The sequence below is a fragment of the Aythya ferina genome (assembly GCF_964211825.1).
Source record: "Aythya ferina genome assembly, chromosome: Z".
In the NCBI taxonomy this organism is placed as follows: domain Eukaryota; kingdom Metazoa; phylum Chordata; class Aves; order Anseriformes; family Anatidae; genus Aythya; species Aythya ferina.
The window spans coordinates 34,973,459-34,995,414 of record NC_140299.1 but is presented as its reverse complement, the minus strand read 5'-3'; the positions used below and the strand labels follow the sequence as shown (position 1 = coordinate 34,995,414).

The 21,956-nt window shown below is 36.0% G+C and overlaps 1 protein-coding gene across 1 annotated transcript in view; it reads right to left on the bottom strand.

Annotated features, from left to right (window-relative positions):
* Positions 1-21,956, bottom strand: part of CCDC171 (coiled-coil domain containing 171) — a 177,429-nt gene that overhangs the window by 42,144 nt on the left and 113,329 nt on the right. Inside the window, 3 exon segments of the mRNA XM_084504852.1 lie at positions 4,566-4,697; positions 16,724-16,778; positions 19,471-19,616. Of these exon segments, the coding sequence (XP_084360978.1) occupies positions 4,566-4,697; positions 16,724-16,778; positions 19,471-19,616 (333 nt within the window).

Below are 21,956 nucleotides of genomic sequence, written 5' to 3'. Positions count from 1 at the left end.
TTGTCCTCCCGTCTACTTTGCTGTAGATAAATACACCAAGTATGCAAATTCTCATTAAATTCACTGACAAAACTCACATATTTTGGACTCTCTAATTCATATAAATCCTGCAAAACAGCAACATCAATTCATCTCTGAACACCAACTCTATCCTAAAACAACACCCAGAATCTGTATCGTATCTTTTAGCAACCAGACATTAGAGGAGGAAGAAGACCCTCCCCGTGCCAAATACTGACCAAAAGCAACCACCACAAATTAAAAGGGCCAGTTAATAAAATGTGCAAATGGAGACATTTTAGATAGAGGTTAAGTTAGTTCCCATGACACAGAAAATGATTACTGTTTCTCTAATTGCACATCTGCAGGCAGCTACCACGTGTGAACACCAGTGGTTGTCTGATCACATATCCATACACATGTGCTCTAAATGGTATCTTTTGGACAAGCTGTGGATATGATTCTTACAACTGTACCTAGTTTCTAGTTGTCACCATTTTTTAGCATCAATGCCTGGATAAATCTGTATTACTTCTGTCTAACAAAATATCTGGGACATCCTCCTTAAAAGCAGTTCTGCTCCTAAATCTCTTGTAAAAGCAACCTACAACAGTTTTGGTTTTTTTCTACACAAGGCAAAGCTGCTGATTTGTGTATTGTCAGCCTTTCTCTGGTTGGGAATCAAACACAAAAATATTTTGAAGTGCAAAGCTCTTTATACATTGGTATTGTGAAATTGGTCTGAGGTACCTAAATTCGCTTCAATAGTTTCTTTGATACCAGTTCTTATCCTTCTGCATCTACATCCATGAACAGAACAGAACTACTGTATACCAATGTTTTATTATACATGATGAATATTTACATTAACTTAGGTTTATTTGAGGACTATATACATTGTTTTTACTTCAAATTGCTTGCCATGAATATTCATTACATATATGATGTAAAAATACTTAAGACAAATTAGAATGAATCTTCTGAATTACCACTTTTTAGGTGACCCAACAATCTCTTTCAGAATAGAGCTAGAAAACATTATCCTCCTCATAAAGGTATAGCACAACTCAATTTTGTATTTTATAAAGAGCCGGTAATCTTTAATTTAAAGATTAATTTAAATTAATTTAAATAGTTATCTGGTTAATAAACCAGTTAAAATTAACTGGTTAAATAGTTATCTGAAAAGTACAATTACTAGAGTAAAGAATTCCATGTTATTTCAGTTACTCTTTTTCATCCTGTATGCTGTATTTATTGAAGGTTTCACATACTGTTTCAACTTTTTGTCTTCATGGGAATATTCAGGCATGGCCTGAACAGCACACTTTAAATCCTGTTCTGATGTGTTTTAGTAGCTCAGAAAGAACATTTTATTTTGCACTTTCAAACTTAGCAAAGTAAAAAACAGTATGACTTTGTGACATATCTTCCACAGCAATTAAATATCAGATGAGGGTATTTCAAAGCTATAGCCATCACATATTTTTATTCATGGAGATATTGCAGTTTTTTCATTATTTATCCATCTCAAGTGACACTTTCAAACTATTATACTAATTCTTGTTACAGTTTCCAAGAATTTAACAACTGTCTATAAATTAAGTCGTTACTTATCACTAGGTATTAATTTCACTGTTTGCATGGAGTTTCAGAAGACATTCAGTGAAAGGACTTTCTTGTTGAATAACTTACATTTCAATTCATTATCTAATTTTGCAATTCAATAAAGTGCAGAGTTTGGAGAAGATTCACAGAATTTTGCATCCCAAGTGTTTCATTACCCAAAGGTCTATCGCCAGAGCGTACAACACATTAAGTCACTTTCTATACAGGGATTTCATTTGTCTGTTTGTTTGATCAGCCCTGTAAGTATTAATACTATTTGGAATGCTGGATCCACTTGACAGAAGAAAAAAAAAAAAAAAAAGGCACCGATAATTAAGTATGCCAGAAAAAAAAAAATCTGATAGCTTAGTTCACAGTAAAGCAACTTAGGTTCATTATGCCAATCTTCTGTGCACTTGTTTTCTGTAGCAAAAGCATACCTTGCCCAAGAAACACTCATATGGAGATAACAGCAATTTAAAAATTCCAATACTTCCCATATTCCCACTGACAAGGTAAATTAGGAATAGCAGATTTCATCCTGTCAGATGCTTTTATGTACCACATTTTTGAAAAATTTGTAAGAAAGATAACCTATCTAGATGTGTATCCACAAACAAGCTTTTTGTCTTCCTCTCATACGAGGAAAAGGTGAGACACTCTGAAACACTGGATATAAAATTAAGATTAATTACTGATTCCAACCAGCTGCTATGAGCCGGATGTATGAAAAACAAAAATAAAATGATGTGTTCTGTATTCAAGAGCTCTGATAGCTAAGTGCTTAATCCCTACCATAATGTCTAATTTAGAATCTTAATTTCTCTGCAATTTTTTCAAACAGCAATAGATTTAAACTTGGAAAAGAACTCCTTACATCTAACATTCACAGAGAATAAGGCCTTCAAGTGAAATGTACTCATTGTAGACTAACTATAAAACACACATATATCAGTTAGATAGACCAATCATATCTTTCTACTGTTTTTTCAGTTTCATCCTCTATTTTTAATAAGAAGTATCCATAAATTGACTATTAACTCCTTACATCAATCAAGACTGCAGGATTGCACTTAATATTGTTTTGCATACAGTGGTGAAACTAAAACAAGTTTGCTGACTCTCAGCTAAAAAAGGAAATTTTAAAACAAAGTCTATATAATATACTTGGAAAGTTATCAAACAGGGACTGAGTAACTAATCAGGAAAAAGAAAAGAAAAAAAAACTTCACAGGGAAATAGACTGTGGATCACTGATGCTGTTCATGTACCTACAGAGTAACCACGTATAATCTGAGCTGTCAGGTGAACACAAAGTATGTTTATAATACATACATTGCCACCAGTAAGCTAGCCAGAGCACATCTTGCTATGTGTTAGTTCCTATATCACAAGCACTCTATGCAAACATGAGTTATATTTTTTTAGACTCCTATTTTTCTTCATCTTTTAAGAAAGGAAGAAGAAATGGGTTGTCTTGCAAATGCTTCTTATAATACTCCAGAGGTCAAAAAAGAATAGGAGTTGGGGTGGAAGGCAGCTAAACACATAGTAAGTCACTGATTTAGAAAAGCAGAATTTAAAAGATGGTGATTCGTATAATCACCATCTTCAAAAATATGTCACCTGTGGAACTTTCTGCATAGCCATAAAAGTGATCATCACTGTGGGGAAACAGTTGCAACTCCACCCTCTGCTAGAGACATACGGCTGCATTAACTAAAGTTCACGGGAATTTCAGGTGTTACACTTTACTACAATTTTATAAAAGCATGATAAAAAAGACAATTTAAATCTTTATCACACTGAAACATGTGCATGCAAGAGGGAAATAGTATGAAGTATGTGCAGATTAGGATATACCTCTCTTGAATATTTGATTTTTGTGACCCTGTTCCTGCAATTACGTACTGCATCTAGAACAGAGTATCTACAATAAATTAGAAAGGATTACTACAGAAATGCATGCACACTATGCAATATTTGCAGTGTCTGAGTTCTTTGCACGTTACACGACTAGCTTTCCTCTCTCAGATTCACACAGGACAGCACAATGAAAGAAGTAAGCAGTCACTTTGCTTTTCATTCTTCCATTGAGAAAACTAAATGTTCTGCCTTTAGCAATAATGTAACAGAAAAAAAAATAATCAGTTATTCTGCAGAGCTACAGGGACTAAGGGATAGTTTATGTATAAGATAACACAACAAACTTTGAAAAAAAAAATAAGACATTACACAAAATCCGTTTTCAGAGTTGCAAATACGTACATCTTTTAGTTCATTTCTCTTTCTTGCCCATTGTTTCCTCTTTACCAAATTAGTATTTTTAAACATACAAGTGCTTAAGCCTACGTGAAGAAAACAGCCTCTATATTTGAGTATTTCTAGTTGTGGTTTATTTTAAATAAGGAATGCTCAAAAATCACTACTACTACTAAAACTGTAAGTGTGATACTGACCAGAAGAAGCATAAAAATGCTGTGTTTGTTTTCCTACTTTGCCTTACCTAAATCAAGAAGAAAAAAAAAAAGAGAGAGAGAGAGAGAGAGAGAGAGAGAGAGAGAGAAAGAAAGAAAGACAGAAAGAAAGACAGAAAGAAAGAAAGAAAGAAAGAAAGAAAGAAAGAAAGAAAGAAAGAAAGAAAGAAAGAAAGAAAGAAAGAAAGAAAGAAAGAAAGAAAGAAGTAGAATAAACTGGTATTATTTTTCAAAGATAATATTTGAATTTTCTACAGTCATACTCCTGCCAGTTATTTAACATTATAACTGCAATATTAAAAGTTCACATCATCTCTGAAATACAATATTCATGAGCATATATGGAAATTATTTCTCTTTCAACTGTTGACTGCAATAGTTTTGTTCTTCACACATTCTAAGCAGCCCAGCTTCTCATTCTGTCTCAGATGCCAAAAAAAAGGGGGGGAAAGAAGAAACAGGATTGTTTTAGACTCTAACCTGAAATGCTACAACCTCTGGCCCGCCCTTCAGCCCTTCCACTGCAAAGGTCTCTAGGTGCAGTTTGGGTAGCTGCAGGGTGAAGTCATTCCTGGTTGCCGCAGTCTGTGACAGCAAGGTCTGATCTCTGACCTAAAGGGAAAAAAACAGCATCAATGGTAATTCCCCTTCAGACACATTAACTGGGATGAACTGGGTCCCCCTGAGCCCACTGAGTGGACTTGCATTGATCGCTGGACCTGAAATCCATGAATAAATTTAGGACTAATTGATTTTTCGTTGCAAATAAATCTCTAATTCAGAGTGCCGGGAGAGAATGTTAAGAAGAAAAAGCATCTTCCCCTGGTCTGAAATGAGAAGGAAAGACACTAAGGGCTCACAAGCCCACCTGATATATACATTTTACAGACCTATCCCCTGTAAAAACCTTGTAAGAAAATAAATAGTAATTGTACTTCTGACTCAAAAAAAGACCCACTAGCTACGAAATTTAAAAGTTCATGCAATCATACAAACAATAAACTGTTACGTGAGTTCTGCCTACTGTGTGGAGATCATATAATTCCTTCACAATTAGGTTCATTTAATATTAATTCATTTAGAGCCCTGACTACATTGAAAAATCCTCAAACAAAACAAACAAACAAAAAACAACCTGTAGTACTTCAATTAACAGAAGGAGAAAAGAAAAAATCAACTACTACTAGTTTTCATATTGTGGACTCATATATAAAAAATAGTGCACTAACTGGTTTTAATCAACTTTTATACAGTTCCTAACTGTGACATTTCAGGGGTGGGAAACACTACAACTTGTACAAAATTCAAACAGTTTGATATTTATTTATTTAGTTTTGCAGGCAGTCTGAAACGAAAGGATAAAACAAAAACCCCAAATACTATCAATGTGATTTCTACATATGGCCACAAACTTAACCACATGCAGTTGGTGTCACAGTGCCACCTACTGACTAAGAGAGAAACTGTTTTCAGTTTGGAGACCAGAGTGACAAAAATACGTAGTAAAAACTGAGCAATGTAAAGCGATTAACACTGTTCTCTTTACAAACAACCAGACTTAATAGTCTTGCGCAAGAGACTTTTTTTTTTTTTTTTGGCCATTATTTACAATGCACATTTTTCCATATACTACAAAATGTAATTAGGCTATCAATTAGGCATGGATGAGAAATAGGTTATATCTAAGATACAACTTCCATGGACACATCACTCATACACATCATCACACCATATACTGCCACAAACCCATTTTTCATTGTATTTAATATAAAAATTGTCATGTCCACTTTCAAAAGATCCCAGTAGTCAGGTATGATTCTAATACAGAAGGACATGCAAGCATACAAACATACATTACTATAAATGAAAAGATGAAATATATTCATGTGGCATAGATTTTATCTGGTGAGTAATAATAGCTAGTACTGCAAAAATAATTGACTCTTTTACAACAATAGACATTCTGATATTAAAACATATACTAAACATACACTAAACACATATATATCAGTATATAAATCATTTACTAAATAGTATTTAAGATAAATTTGAGTCTTTCAACCCTTGGTTGAAAGAACTCACCATTAATCAACTCTCATTTATTTTAAATCCCACATTGCTTTTTTGTAGTAACTTACAAAATTAAATTTTGTAAAATGTTGATGAGTGAACGTATTTCAAATAGTACTGCAGGCTTTGAAATCTGCTCTGAATGAAAGAAGCATGCATGTGTATATCTACTGATACAAAAAATAAAAGATTTTATTTTATTCGTTTCTCTGTTCTGTGGGAATAGGGAGCCCTACATTTCCCAAGTTGACCTAAAGAATTCCTGTCAATACCTGTGGCTGCCAAACATATGCACTATGATGCAATTTTTATAACAGGAAAGGTCCTCTACACATTTTTTGCACACGTAGTGCACCAGGTTCAGGATATACAGTCCTGTGGAACAAACATACTCTCTAGAGTCTTCTGTCAGCATGTGTAATTCTGGTCAGATGTTAACCTTGCTGAATATAACAAAATGCATTACTTTAAATACATATATATATATATTTATATAAACTCACACATACATACACTTGATTTACATTTTTATAGATATAGATATATATATATATCACAACATTTCAGTTTCTTTGTTGCCAGTATGCACATAGATAAAAGAAAACATTAATGTGGATTAAGGTACTAAGAATTTATCAACATCAAACCACCAGTGTTTTGCCTTCTACCCTTCTGAACCGTAGTCAATAGATCTAAATATTTTACTGCACCCTGGCCAATTCATTGTTTGATGTTTAAAAACTCACCCAGAATCAAAGAAAATTTATTAAATTTGAGCCCCCAAATGAGATACTATTAGCTTTGAAAGTCAAGTTTAACTGCGATATTGATAATTCTCTTTTTTCTGTGACAATATTCACAAGGGAAATCCCTATGTCAAAGTACAAAAGCAGATTGCTAATACTAGGGGGAAAAAAACAATGTATAAGCAATGGAGGTATAATACACACACAATACAGACAGTGGAAGGCCTTTTAACCCTATTAGTTTCAAACTCTCCATTTTAGTATTGGGGCCTGACACTCAATGAAAAATAAAATTTTTCATTGACATTTTTTAAAATGGCTGAATTGAGGTAAGCATATGTAATTAATACCACAGCATCAGAAAAGTACATATTAGTTCAATAAAGAGCATAATTTTTGAAAAAGAGCTTCACAATTAAAATAAATAAATAAATAAACTTTTTTGCGTTTTTAAATAGGCAGTAAAGAGTAAATCTCTTTATGAATACACATGCTAAGAAACAGAAAATGAAGCTAGAGCTTTCTTTTGAAAAATACTGATAAAGGTTCAGGAAAAATAACAAGAACAAAAGACTGAAGACAGGTTGTGCAAAAAAAATTACATGGCTTCACTAAAAGTGGAAACAGTCTTCCATGTGGCTACCTTATTCAAGGAATGGAAAGTTGTAAAGGCCATGCCCACATGGATAGTCCATATCTACAGGTTATCTTAGTTAATATCTAATTTCACCACTTCATTGCTATTTACTTTTTGAAAGCTAAAAATATAAATACAGGAGTTGGGAGATCATGATTAATTTGTTATTCCCTAAGGAAATAAATACAGTATTTACACACATTATAGAACTATCAGGCAAAGGTAAAACTGTTAGGGTAGGTACTTTATATATAAAAGACTAACCAAACAAACAAACAAAAACATTTTCTTTGCCAATTGTCAGGAAGAAAAACTATTCCATATAGTAGTTAGGCTTTATGAAGCAAGTTTCAGAGCTTTTTTGCACTTAACACTTTTTTTTTCTTCTCATGAAATCTAAAGCAAGAATATTTTATCTGAAAGTGCTCTTAGGCTTGAGACTTATAATCTAAAAAACCTAATCAGGCCTATTGCAATGATGAAGAATTTCTAAAACCAGTTCCACTTCCCTATACTCAAAAATGAATATAGAGTAAACATGTATAAATCTACCTACATGCAATGTTTGCAAAGGTTTTGTCTATTCCTAGTTTTGTTAAATACATTTTTGGCTGGGACAATGAGAAGTTACAAAAGTTATTTTATATGGAGTATAGTTAGTACTATGACAGTGGGCTGCTAGGTATGACCATTACATTTTTCAGTTTAGGCTGATATGAATACAGTGTGAAAATGGGGAAAATCACAAATGGACTCAAACAACTCTACAGTGCTCAAAGCATTTTAAAACAAAGGAGCAAAGTGACTTACGACTGTGTTTAACTTTTTAATTAATTAAGAAAGCAACACAGAATACAGCACCATAGCCACTCAATTTAAAATCAATAAAGTACTGATGAATTCAGATCAAAGCTGAAACTGAATAATAAACTGAAGTTACATTATTGACTGAATCAAAGGTGTAGAATTTGATGAACTAATTCTACATGTCCAACAATGATGTTAAAAATTCTCTGCTGATCAGAGGTAAAAGTAATTTCCTCTGCAGACTACTTCCATGCTCACTTCTTTGTTTTCCCTCTGTACACTTTGAGCTAGTATGTCCAGTTATGCCAACTGAGACACAGTACAAAATGCTAGCAAGCTGTGAAAGGTGTCAAGATGTGCTTACCCCTTCCTAAAGCATTGCCCGCTTACGGTCTGGTTGGTACAACAAACCAGAGATTTTAATCTCTCAGTTTGGGCCTAATTCATCGTTTTCTCATGCTGAACAGAAAACACTTGGATATAAATTTCACAAGGTAAGCAATACAGTAGAACCTTTTATAAGTCCAAAGTTCACAAATTATAACTAAAAAGTAGTTATTTTTACTACTAAAAGTAGTTCTTCAAAAGTGAAGGCCTTTGGACTTAACTACGCTTCCATTTCCTATCACTATGCTAATTGCATACTATCTGCAATTTAAAAACTACAAAAAACTACAATGATACAGTGATATGATGATAGTGAATGACAAACAACAATTGAGACTTCCTGACTTTGAGATGACCACGTTGCTGAGACAACAGAAGCTATAAATATGTTATGCAAATCATTCTAAAAGAGTGATAGCAAAATGGCTTCTACCACATCTATGTACTCTGCATGTGACATATAATTAACAAAAATGTTTTTAGAATATGTATTTCTTAAAGCAACGAGACAGTTAGAAAGCAAAGTGCATCTAAGTCTTAACCACAGTCTTTCAAATACATGTTCATGGCTGGTTTAGCTGCATAATGTCCATACCTTCTGGACAACATGTAGAATGCAGGTAATACTGCAGAAAACAAAGAAATGCAAGTTGCTGTTGCAAAGATGATCTTTCATGGTAATATACATATAAAATGTATAAAAATATTTTTATATACTTTGTATATGGATACTCGTCCATGAAACATCTTTATCCGTGAGTATGTTTCAGGAATCAAGGATTGCTCCAGAAGCCAAGACACTGCCTGTGACAAGACTGTGCTGCTTAAACTCAAGGCACTTTAAATCAAACATAAAAAAATCACTGATTTTAAGTAAAAAATATATTTTTTTATTTTATTTTATTTTTAATAAAGCCAACTATAGCAAAGCACAACATACCTCTGTGAGACAAAATAGTGCCACGTACAAAGGAAAGGGCTACATGGTACTGCTTAAATGTCCAACAGAGTTAGGTTTGAGTACTTAATAAAAATCAACAGATTGTGTATAGTTTTCCATCAGAAGAAGAAATACATCCCCAATTCCAAGTGTCCGACCATTGATAGTGGAAGATTTGGACAGCATCTGTACATATCCTGCTACAGGTAGCCATACATTAATCTAATCAGATAAACCACTTAATTAAAATCTACTACAAATTTCTGTATTAGCATACAGATTTACTTGGTCCCCTTTCTGATTACTGCCATACAAACCTGTATTTAATTATAATTCAAGTCCTTTCATGGGTGGTGTTTAAAAGAACACTAATTACCACAAAACCACCATGTATGTAATGAAGTGTATATGTTAAAACTGAAGTTTGGGGCATGCTAGTTTTGTTGTTGTTGCTGTTGTTTTGCCCTCTGAAATTCCAGTCAAGCTTCTGGAAATTAATTTTCAGAGTAGAAAAATACCATCCAAAGCTTACCTAGAAGTTTAATTCAAGCTTTCTCATATTACTACAGACAGACACTACATGCTCTGTTGAGCAAGATGTTAATTTGATCCAGAGTTGTTTTTTGCAAACATTGACCACTGCACCTAAGCTTCGCTATAGTTGCAGGATGTGCACTATAATACATCCCCTATGAATAGATTTGCAATGACCTTGGGCTGAAAATGAACCTATGTTTGGAGAAAATAACAGTTAATGTATTCAGTAATTCAACAATTCTCCAAACAAGGATTTTTCCTTACTAAAGGCAAACTACACAAAAGTATTCAGCCTATTCAGCCTTCAAAAAAGAAAAAAAAGGGGGGAAAAAAAGGGGGGGGGGTTGAAGATAAATACACTTTGAAATTAGTTATTTAGATATGTTGAAAGTGAAAACAGGCACATAGATATGACATTCGACAATGTCTTATCTTTAGTTTGTCAAGGATTTTAAATCCCTCTTGAGCTGGAGTACCATTTTTAGCTTGGCTAGGTCAGAATGACACTGAACAATATGAGTGATGACACACTAGACAGCTATATGGACAGAGTTGTCATCAGCAAGCCAGCTGTGCTAACACCTGTATGTCCTGCACAACTGATCTTTAGGAACAAGGATCAAGTAAGTCAGATTACTAGGGAGGGGGAACAAAAGTACTTCATAAAACATTTATACGAAAAGGTGCTAATTTGAGATGGAGAAGAAAAATTCATCTTTATATTGCTTTTTTTTTTTTTCTTGTCAGGGAAAAATAATAGCTGGTTTCCTACTATAAACTTCCTAGAGCAATCTTTAGAGTTTTAATATTCTAGTTGGGTTTTCTTTGTGATTTTATTGCATGAATACATACCATGGTTTCAATAGGCTTGTGATACAACATGCCTTGTTGACAACTGACATCCACAGTGATAAACAGACCCTGAACACACAAACACACACAAGCAGGCTTCACTCTGTTAATGTATCTAAACACATTAGAAGAACCAGTTCTGGGAATAAAATTAGGCTAGGGAAAAAAAAGTCAAATTTAGATCTCAAAAAAAGAGTTCTTAAATCTTTATAGAGATACCTAAATAATAATGATAGACACTTAAAGATCCCAGTTAGCTCAGAAATAAATGGGGCTAAAGGCATCTAAATGGGATCTAGAACTATTGGGCAACATCTATTAAGCCTGATTGTGGAAGCCAGCTTTAGCCCCATAACTGTTCCATTTTTTTTCAAGGCCCAATCAGTTTGTGGTCTTCTTGCTGAAACTAACAACTAATGCTATTTATCAGTGTTATCACTGATGTATTCATGTGTATATGGACTTAAAACTTCTATAAATTAATTTCTTACAGGCTATAAAACAAACATCATAAGGAGATGTATTTTATTGCTATGGACCACATCAAAAATGGCAATCTAATGCTACAATGTCACTAATTCTCAAGTGTTTCAATATTTCACCTCATCTCCAACTGTCTCTTATCCTTTATTTTTTAATACATCATACTTTTGCATAAAGAAAAATGATTTTGTCTTTGTATTTTACAAGGATAACAGAACGGATGAATGGACTGCATAGTATTATTTTTTTTATTTTTTTTTTAACTGATTGCACTGTGGGACCCAAATCTCATGTACAGCCATTTTATAGACATCTCAGAGAAGACACCAGGGTGGGTGGGAGGAAAGCAGCAGTGAGGCAACATAACACAATGACTGCGTGGAAGCCCTTCTGCCAACTGGCATACAAACCTTCCAATCAGCAGAAACAAAGTGCATTTACAGAAGTGAACAAAAAGGAATTTACTAACCAGGTCCCAAAAGGAAAGGAACACACTGGATAGGTGCTTTGATCCCTGGACTGTGCCAAAATGTCAGAGCGAGTGGGCTGCCAGCAGGTATTGGGAAAAATATTTTGGGGAGGTTTTTTTGTTTTTTTTTTCTTTTACCAACTCATTATCACAGTTCATCAACCTCACATAGGATAGCGGTAACAGTCTAAGCTTGAGAAGACATGGTATTTTATTAACCTGCTAAAAAGGCCAAATCCTAAGCATGTGGTGTTTTGGGCAGACTGAAAACTTTGCCAGCCCATAAAGCTCGTCAAGACCTTACTAGTTAAAGAGTACAAGGGGAAACACAAACAATTTCCTGGCTCTGTACAGGCTGACTCACTGGGATGACTTCCCATGACAGTGTTTTGCACAGGCAGAAATTTAGAGAAGAGGGATTTAAGGAGCCTGAAGAAAAGGGAATTACAGCACTGTATAAAGAGTAGCTGTCAAGGTGTTAGCAGCAGTGGGGAGGGCTGCAGGAGGGTACCTCTGTGAAAGAGTTTGTGGCTGTCCAGTTCTGGACACTGCCACATCCAGCCCACTGCAACGGCCCTACAGCCAGGCATGGCTGAGTCCACCAGCCAAGATGGCGGCACCTCTGCTGAGATGCACTCGAGAAAGAGCAAAGAACACAGGCATAGGGAAAGTAAAGAAAACAAGTACAAAACAGCAGTGCGACCGCCACGGTCACTGAAGGATGGGGGGGAGCTGCTCCAGGCACCAAGGCAGATTCCCCAGCAGCATATGGAGAATGCCACGGTGAAGCAGGCTCCATCCACCTGTAGTCCTTGGAGAAACACACTGGAGCAGATGTCCATGCTGCAGCCACTGAAGGACACACCAGAGCAGGTAGATATTTGATTACAGAACCTCTGTCCATGAAGATTCCGTGATGAACCATGCTTTTCCTGAAGGACTGCAGCCCATGGAGAGGAAATGCACACTGAAGCTAGGGAAAAGAGTGAGGAGCAAGAAGCAACACAGAACTGATACGGACTAACCACAGCTCCCAGCACCACCTCCCCTGTGCCTCAGGGCAGGGGTTGAGGAGCTGAGAGTGAAATTAACTTGAACCTGACAATTTAATGGAAAGGTGGTGAGTGTGGTGTGCCTTTAGTTTTTTGTGTGTTTTCATTTTTTTTTCCACTACCCAAATCTATTTTAATTAATAGATTAATTTTCCCCAAGACAACCCTTCTGCCTGTGATGGTAAGTAGTAAGCAATCTCTCTGCCTTTATCTTGACCTGAAAGCTTTCTCACCCATGGGGAGAGAAAGCCTGCATGGCTGGGTGGGTGTCTGGTTGCTAGACAAGAGTAAGCCACCACTGACACTCAAACTGAGACACAGTACTCAAGGAAGGCTGAAGATTTTAGCAGAGATAGCATTAAACAATTTCTTCCATCGATTGGACTAACATGACTAACAAGTCATAAACTACATATGTTAAAGAATCTAATTGGATAAAATTAACAGATCTAATGTTCTTTACTGTGTTTTAAGCAAACATGATATTGATAGGAAGAACTACAGAAGAAGCTAATAATGACATAATCAAAAAGCAGTCTGTATACTTACACCAAAAAACAAACAAACAAACAAAAAACACTTCTTACCATTGTTTTTTGAGAAGAAAGCTTCCAGAAATCATTTATTTTTCACACATAAAAAGGACTGGAGTTGGGTATTAAAATAAGACACTTTTTTTTTTTCTCTTGATGACAACTCTGAGAAAATCTGTGTTTGAACTTCAAGCAGATGAAACTTCTTCTAAGAACTCTTCCAGTAAAAATTCACTGCTTGCCATTTTGCTTTCTTAGTATTATTTTTTTAAGGGAATTTGTCAAGTTACAGGCACAAGTTCTCTCAGTAGCCAGTGTTTAAATCTGTGTTCTATTTTGCTCAGCTTTTCAGTTTAAGGCAATTTAAGAGATTCTAGTGAAAAACAAAAAAGGCATGTTTTCCACGCCAAAATTTTCAAAAAATCAGCTAGTACCTTTTGGTCTTCTTTAACATTATGAGAATAAAATTGAACCAGAACAAAATCCTCTTGAGGGCCCTTGTTTGCCCCAGTGGTTTTTGTTTGTTTATTGTTTTTGTTTTGTTTTGTAAATTTGGAAAAGCATTCACTTCCCACTTTGATGTTTTTCTTCAATACTTAGATATAAAACAAAAAAGCTTCTCTGATTTTAATGGTATCATGAGAATTCTTGTGCAAATAATCCAGCTCCATGTGTCAGATGAAGATAGCTACCATGTCAAGACTGGGGTTAAGGCAAAAATTAAGCTTCTAAAGAATATCTTACAGGTTAAAAAGGATATGGAACTAGTTGCTAGAATTACTCTCTCTTATGATAGAAAATGCTCGGACTCTTTAATGTCTCTGCTTCACTAATATCATGATGATTTAAAATAACAAAACAAAACAAAACAGTCTTTTCAGAAGGCAGCTCTGGAACAGTCTTAGAACAATCATTATAAGCATCAGAGCCTTTAGCAGGCACAAGCAAACCCAAGAATTTGTTGACAAAGCCAAATGTATGATACCAGATTTTCCATTCAGTCACAGGGGGGCAGTAAATATTGTAAATGATTCCTCATCTAGAGCTGTATTAAAACCATGCACAGAGACCCTTATGCCCCACTTCTTTCTGCTTTGTTGGCTGTAAGTTACACACAAATTTATCCAAAGGCAGATGAACTGGCACCTACACTGCTGCCTTCTGGAATTCTTGCAGTGGCTACAGTACAGGAAAGAATGAGGTTGCCTTAATGGATATTGGTGTATACCCTCTAGACTAAGTAAGATTTCTGAGGATGTCTGTAAAATCCCTCTGAGCTCTACAGGCAAAAATTTAGTATTATGCATTGATAACACAGATCCTGCAGGTGATGCAGTGGATATTTGCTCATGAATACATCAATGTAGAAATACCACATTGTTTAGTGTCAAACTCCCATAAATATATTTGCAGCTAATAGAAATACTTTTTCAGCTCCAGAGGATTCAGAACTTTATCCCTTTTCTTTTGATACCTTTTTGGAAAACAATTCAATTCACAGAATTTCCATGGGGAAAAAAGAAAGGCTTGTTGTTCCTCTACTAGTATTTCATCTACTTGATCAAGTTCTCATAGAACAACAATGTAAACTTCATAGTCTACACATAAGCCATGCTCATTAATGTTAGATAATTAGATACTATTATGATGTCAGGGGTCTACATTTCAGATATTTCCCAAACAAAGATCAATATTTTCCCTTTGTTCTTCAAGAAGAAATAATATGTCAAATTATAAATGATTTACAATCAATTCTCTTATTTCCTGCTGCAAAGCTCATCCTGACATTTCTAATTCTTATGTTTTCTTCATTCTTTAGGTTGACAAACCAGAAAGGATAAATTACTCTGCTATTCAGTAATGAGCTATTTCGGCCTAACTGTGTGCAATTCTAACAAGTATCAAGAAATAAAAAAGCATATGTGGTAACTAAAATTCTCAAAGAAAAATGACTGTTTCTTTACTCATTCACTGCATCACTAAAAACATTACTAACTATGTGAACTTCCTATAACCTTACCCCAAACATTTCAATGCCTGTGCATATGCAGCTCTGCTTTCAAAATCCAGAATAATAAATAATATCCAGAATAATAAATTCTCAAGGCCAACAACACGACATGTACATGTCAGTGTAAAAACACAGCACTTTCTGCATTACATAGATTTTCCAAACTTAAAAGAATATGGGGACAAAAAGGAAAAAATTACCTTTCAGCATGGTTTGCTGCAGCTAAAACACAAAAGCAGTTTAGGTACTGTCACTTTTTGTGAACATTAAAGGAAAGAAAAGCTAGAAAATGGTATCTGAAAATTAAATTAACAGCAGTTTTGGTGGACACAGAAACTAAAATAAGGAATAGATTCCCATGTTGCTGGGAATTCAAGATGTGATAAGGGAAATGAACACTCCAAGGTAATAAAAACTCTTTTTTTTTTTTTTTTTTTTTTTTGCTCTGTGTTGATCTGGACTGAAAACAGTTATAAAACAATCAGCCACTAGAGCTACAGTTAGAAACAGCTCTGTCTTCCAAATAATTACATATTCAGCTTTGTTGAACCTTCAGAGAATACTATACCAGAGTAAAATAAGTCCAAGAGAAAACTTTAGATTATAATTCAATTTAAAAAGGTTTTAGAAGAAATTATTACTAATGTTTTTGTTTAATATGCACCATCTTTTTCTTATTTTATCATCTTATTTGTATCAAAGTTTAAGGTAGCATGCACAGCACCAAATGTCTTATGAGCATCATGTATTTGATGAACTCCACCTGACTCAGTAGAGATAAATCAGCAGCAATTCTGAATTATTTGAAGGATCAATATTCTTCACTTAGTTAAACAGAAATAGTACTCAGTGATGGAAAGAAGGGAAGTGAATTACGTAATGATAATAACTACATAATAAGTTATATATTAAAAATAAGTCCATATACTAAGTAATTGTAATTTATCTTGCTAAAACTGAATACAAGCTAAGAAAAGTTGAAGGTGAAAACTTATATGCCATTGAAACAAAGTTGTTTTTCAACTTCTACCATCCCGCTTCCCTGAGAACAAGCAGTTTTAAAAGCTTTATGTGACTGTAAATAAAATACAGACAGAACATTTCAAATTCTTACCTTATTAAGAGTGGCTTCCACAGATTTCATGTGACTAATGATCAATTCTTTGAGTCTATTGTAAGAGCAAAAAACAGAGTAATTAATAAAACTGAAGCTCTACTGATGTACAAATTACTACTATGTTTGTCTTTCTCCTTTTTTATTTCCAGTGTAAACATTACAAAAATAGTTCATGGACAATATGCAGCATATTTCCATATGAAAGTTTAAAAGTTTGCTTACAATAGATACATCTAATATTTAAGGGCATTTCAGGATCAAGGTATATTTATACCAATGAGATATATACACCAAAGGTGTATATATCAAGGTGTATTTATACCAGTGAATAATCCCTGTATTCCTGGAGAGGAAATCTGTAATCCTGGGTAAGAAAAGCACGTTGAATGGACTCTAGGCTCTAGTGGATTGAGATTACATTCTTATACTGGAGAATACTTACAGACTATGTTTTTCATGAAGTCTTCTTTGTACACAAAGAAAACTGTCTTCTATAAACCTGAACATTCCCTTATGTGTTCCAGTGGACTTTTCAAACAGAAGTCCAGTCAAGGATCCTATTTTTATGAAACTGAAGTTCAGAGAATGCAATACTACTCATGCCCTTTTGTAGACCAGGGCTTCATTAAGGCAGACAGTTTTGAACATTTATGCTGCTATAAATAACTTTGGTCTCATCTTCCATTTGCAGAAATATAATTACAGTTGCACAACATTAAGGGGAGTGGGCCACAGTGACCATCAAAACAGAACAGGAAATCAAATGGAATTTATGCCAAGCAAGCTGATACCTGAGTATTCCAGGGCAGTCTGTTACCTTGACAGCTATGTGAATGTTTTGTTCTAGCTTTCAGAGTTCCTAAAGCTGAATTACAAAACATGGTGGTGTTCTGCCTAGAAGAACCGCCACTTCCTCATTTTCTTGATTCATACTATTCTAACAGCCAAAAAATAAAGGTGGATAGAAAAATATGATTGGCTATCACACTCTTATTAAAGCTGTCATGTAGATTTTTGTCTTTTCAGGATCTTCAGGTTCTTCTTTCAATTGGATTGCCAGGGACATGCTTTTCCTACTCTGTTTGCCTCACTTATGTAGCAACTGCTTTTTGTCTGTGTAAAATCAGTTCTAGAGAGCCAGTCCAAAAGCATTAATTTTTAAGTTAGTTAATGATATGGAATTCAGATTTTTCCTTGAATATTCTCAGGTGTTGATCATAAAAGATCTTTAGATGGAATTTTGGACCTAGATTGACAGGTGATCCACAGGTAACAAAAAGCCCTGTGACTGTGGTTGACTTATCTTGCTTTTTGGGAGTAGTTAAGTAACGTCTTTAAATATAGTTCTGATCATATTTGTTTACAGCTCTTAGAAAAAAAGTTTTCAAAATGGAGATAGAAGGATTTGACCAACCTCTTTTCGGTGGTTTGCGGGGACAGGACAAGGAGTAATGGCCACAAGATGGAGCACAGGAAGTTCCACACCAACATGCGAAAGAACTTCTTCACCGTGAGGGTGACGGAGCATTGGAACAGGCTGCCCAGGGAGGTTGTGGAGTCTTCTGCTCTGGAGATATTCAAGGCCCATCTAGATGCCTACCTGGGCAGCCTGCTCTAAGGAACCTGCTTTGCCAGGGGTGTTGGACCCGATGATCTTTCGAGGTCCCTTCCAACCCCTACAATTCTGTGATTCTGTGAATCTATTTTTTTTCTTTTTCAACTGCTATATACAGCAATAAAACAGTTTTAAAATTGGTTTTATTAAAAACAAACAAACAAAAAAAAACCCTTACTGAACTTAATAAATATATGTGTCATAGGGAATGCTCTTTAATAAAGTATACAAAATAGGTTGAGGCCAGGTGAAAAGGGGCAACCCTTCACGAAAAAATCCTTCTTCGGGTCACATCTCCTTTAATATATTCACACTAAATAACATTTTTAATTTTCATTATGTTGTTAAACATTTCACTGAAAACTATTATAATCATGATTTTACTTGTGCATAAAACACTTAAAGCTTCTAAGCTGTTGTTTTTCAGAAGTCAAACATATCTCAGGTATAATGGAAATTTTAAATGCTTAGATGTTATCTTCTTATACGTCTTTATGGTTCTAGGAGGTTAGAAATAATCTTGTAAAAGTCAATGGAATACCAAAATCCTGAAATGAGGTGAAACTGCCCCGCCCTGCCCTTCTGACGCGCCACGCCCTGTTTGCCCATCCTGGCCGCCGCACTCCCTAGGAGCAGCTTTTGAACAGCCGGGGAGGGGGTGCTGCTGGCTCTGCCTACGGCTCATCAGCCTCCCTCATGACGGCTGCCGGGCCCTGGGCCCTAGTGGCTCCCTTGGCTCGGTCGAGTGGCCTCAATGCTGAAAAAAAGCCCTGCCTGTCCCGATCCCCCGCTCCACTGCAGAATGCGTCTGCCCCAGAGCCAATCACCTCAGCAAGGGCTCTGCCAAAGAGATGTTGTCAAATCAGTAACATAATTGCCAAACAAAAATGCCTGTGCTATTTCAGGACCCAGAATTTGGAGTACTTTTGTGGGCTAACTACAGAAAACATACATCTAATATGTTGAACTAACAGTTTTCTTCTTAGAAGACTATCATTGAATTTCAAAGGGAGACAGATGCACTTTTGTTTTCAAGCATTACATTAGCTAGGGCTAAAACCCTGTGCATGAAAGTAAGAATTGATCTTTTGTCTGTTTTAAGTGATCTCCCCAAGGTCCCAGCGCTCACTTTGCTGCCATGCAGAGGGCACTCTCTGCATCATGGACGCTCTCTTTCAGTTGACGCTTCTCCTGCTCCAGCTGGGTAAGAAGTCTATTGAGCTGACGCAGAGATTGATCTTTTCTTCTCAGCTCCATCTTTGCCTCGAAGAGTCTCTGCAAGCAGACAGAAAGCAGAGTTACTTGTCAGCCCAAATAATTAACTTCAATTTATGCCATAGGCTATTAAACAAAGCGGAAAACAGACTGACTGTGTGAAGTAGATTTGGACCATTACATACTACCGTTTTAGAAATTCTCAAGCAGAAGCATTACTAACTCACAACACCCCAATTTTTAATACATTGCCTGTGTACAATTATGTTTTATACAATAAAGTGATGTGTTGATCGAACAGGTACATATACTATGCTACAGGTACCATATTTACAAATAACAGATTCTAAACACAGTGGAAAGAATCCAGAGTACAGCATTAAAGGGAACAAAATATTCTCAAGCCTTAATTTAAAAGAAGCATTAAGAAAAAACATTCACAATGAAAGGAATGAAACAAAGCTGTATTTATTTAAATATTATGCATGAGTCAGACAATTCAAGATAAAAAAAAAAAAAATACTAATGTTCTCTGTTAGTGCACAAAGTACAACATTGCTGCAATACTTCTTAAATCACTACTTTACAGTGCTTTCGATGTGCTAACAAGAGTTTTCCAATATGCAAAATATTTTTATTTTTTATTTTGCTCCCTGGGTTAGAATTAACATAACGTGCTTTAAATCAATTCAGATTAATCCACCAGATGACAAATAGCACACCAAACTAATTAATATGGAACCTGGCTAGTTACTACTTCTTTCAGCTGAGATAAATCAATAGTTTTTGAGACTGCAGTATTAATAATGTGATTTAATTTTGCTAAATGTTACATTTCACTTACAGTATTTAATTTATTTTTTTTTGGAAAAAAAATACAATAGGCAGCTCTAAACATTCTTTTAAAAATGCAAATTTCCTGATAGATTCTAAAGCAATATAAAAAGATAAAGAAGGCTGCAAAGCTGCCTTTGCACCCTGTGTTCTTACACCATGTATTCAAAATTTAGGAATCTGTTTCTGCTTAAGTTTTAAGAATATTTTGCATAATTTTACTCAGTAGATACAAAAGACTGATAAAAATTTGTAGGGCACTGAAAACTTCACTAATCTTCATAGAATCATAGAATATCACGAGTTGGAAGGGACCCAAAAGGATCATCAAGTCTAACTCCTGGCTCCACACAGGTCTACACAAAAGTTTAGACCATGTGGCTAAGTGCACAGTCCAACTGCTTTTTAAATTCAGACAGGCTTGGTGCCGTGACTACATCCCTGGGGAGCCTGTTCCAGTGTGCAACCACCCTCTTGGTGAAGAACCTCTTCCTGATGTCCAGCCTAAACTTCCCCTGCCTAAGCTTAACGCCATTCCTGTGGGTCCTATCACTGGTGTTTACAGAGAATAGGTCACCTGTCTCTCCACTCCCCCTCGCGAGGAAGTTGTAGACTGTGATGAGGTCCCCCCTCAGTCTCCTCTTTTTCAGGCTGAACAGGCCCAGTGCCCTCAGCTGCTCCTCATACGTCTTCTCCTCTAGGCCCTTCACCGTCTTCATAGGCCTCCTCTGGACACTCTCTGATAATTTCACATCCTGTTTGTACTGTGGTGCCCAGAACTGCACACAGTACTAGAGGGGAGGCCACACCAGTGCAGAGTAGAGCGGGACAATCACTTCCTTCAACCGACTAGCAGTGCCATGCTTGATGCACCCCAAGATACGGCTGACCCTCCTGGCTGCCAGGGCACACTGCCAGCTCATATTCAATTTGCTGTCAACCAGAACCCCAAGATCCCTCCCTGTGGAGCTGCTCTCCAGGATCTTTCAAGGTCCCTTCCAACCCCTACAGTTCTGTGATTCTGTGATGTCATTGCCCAGTCTGTACGTATACCTAGGGCTGCCCTGTCCCAGATGCGGGATCCGGCACATGCTTTTGTTAAACTTCATGTGGCTGGTGATCGCCCAGTAATGCCTTTCCACCCTCATCAGGGCCCACAACTTCTCCAAGTTTGCTGTTGTCAGCAAGTATGTTCAAAACACCTAGTCCTACATCCAGATCATTTATAAAAGCATTGAAGAGGACTGGCCCTAAAATGGAGCCTTGAGGGACCCCACTAGTGACCATCTGCCAGCTTCATGTGGCCCCATTTACCACAACCCTTTGAGCCCTACCCATCAGCCAATTGCTCACCCATCACATGCTGGCTTTGTTAAGTTGTATGCTGGACATTTTGTCCAGTAGGATCCAAGGAGAAACCGTGTCAAAAGGCTTGCTGTAGTCCAAAAAGATCACGTCAGCTCATTTCCCTTGGTTGACTAGATGGGTGATCTTATCATAAAAGGAGATGAAATTTGTTAGGCAGGACCTACTCCTCATGAACCCATGTTGGCTGGGACCAATGAC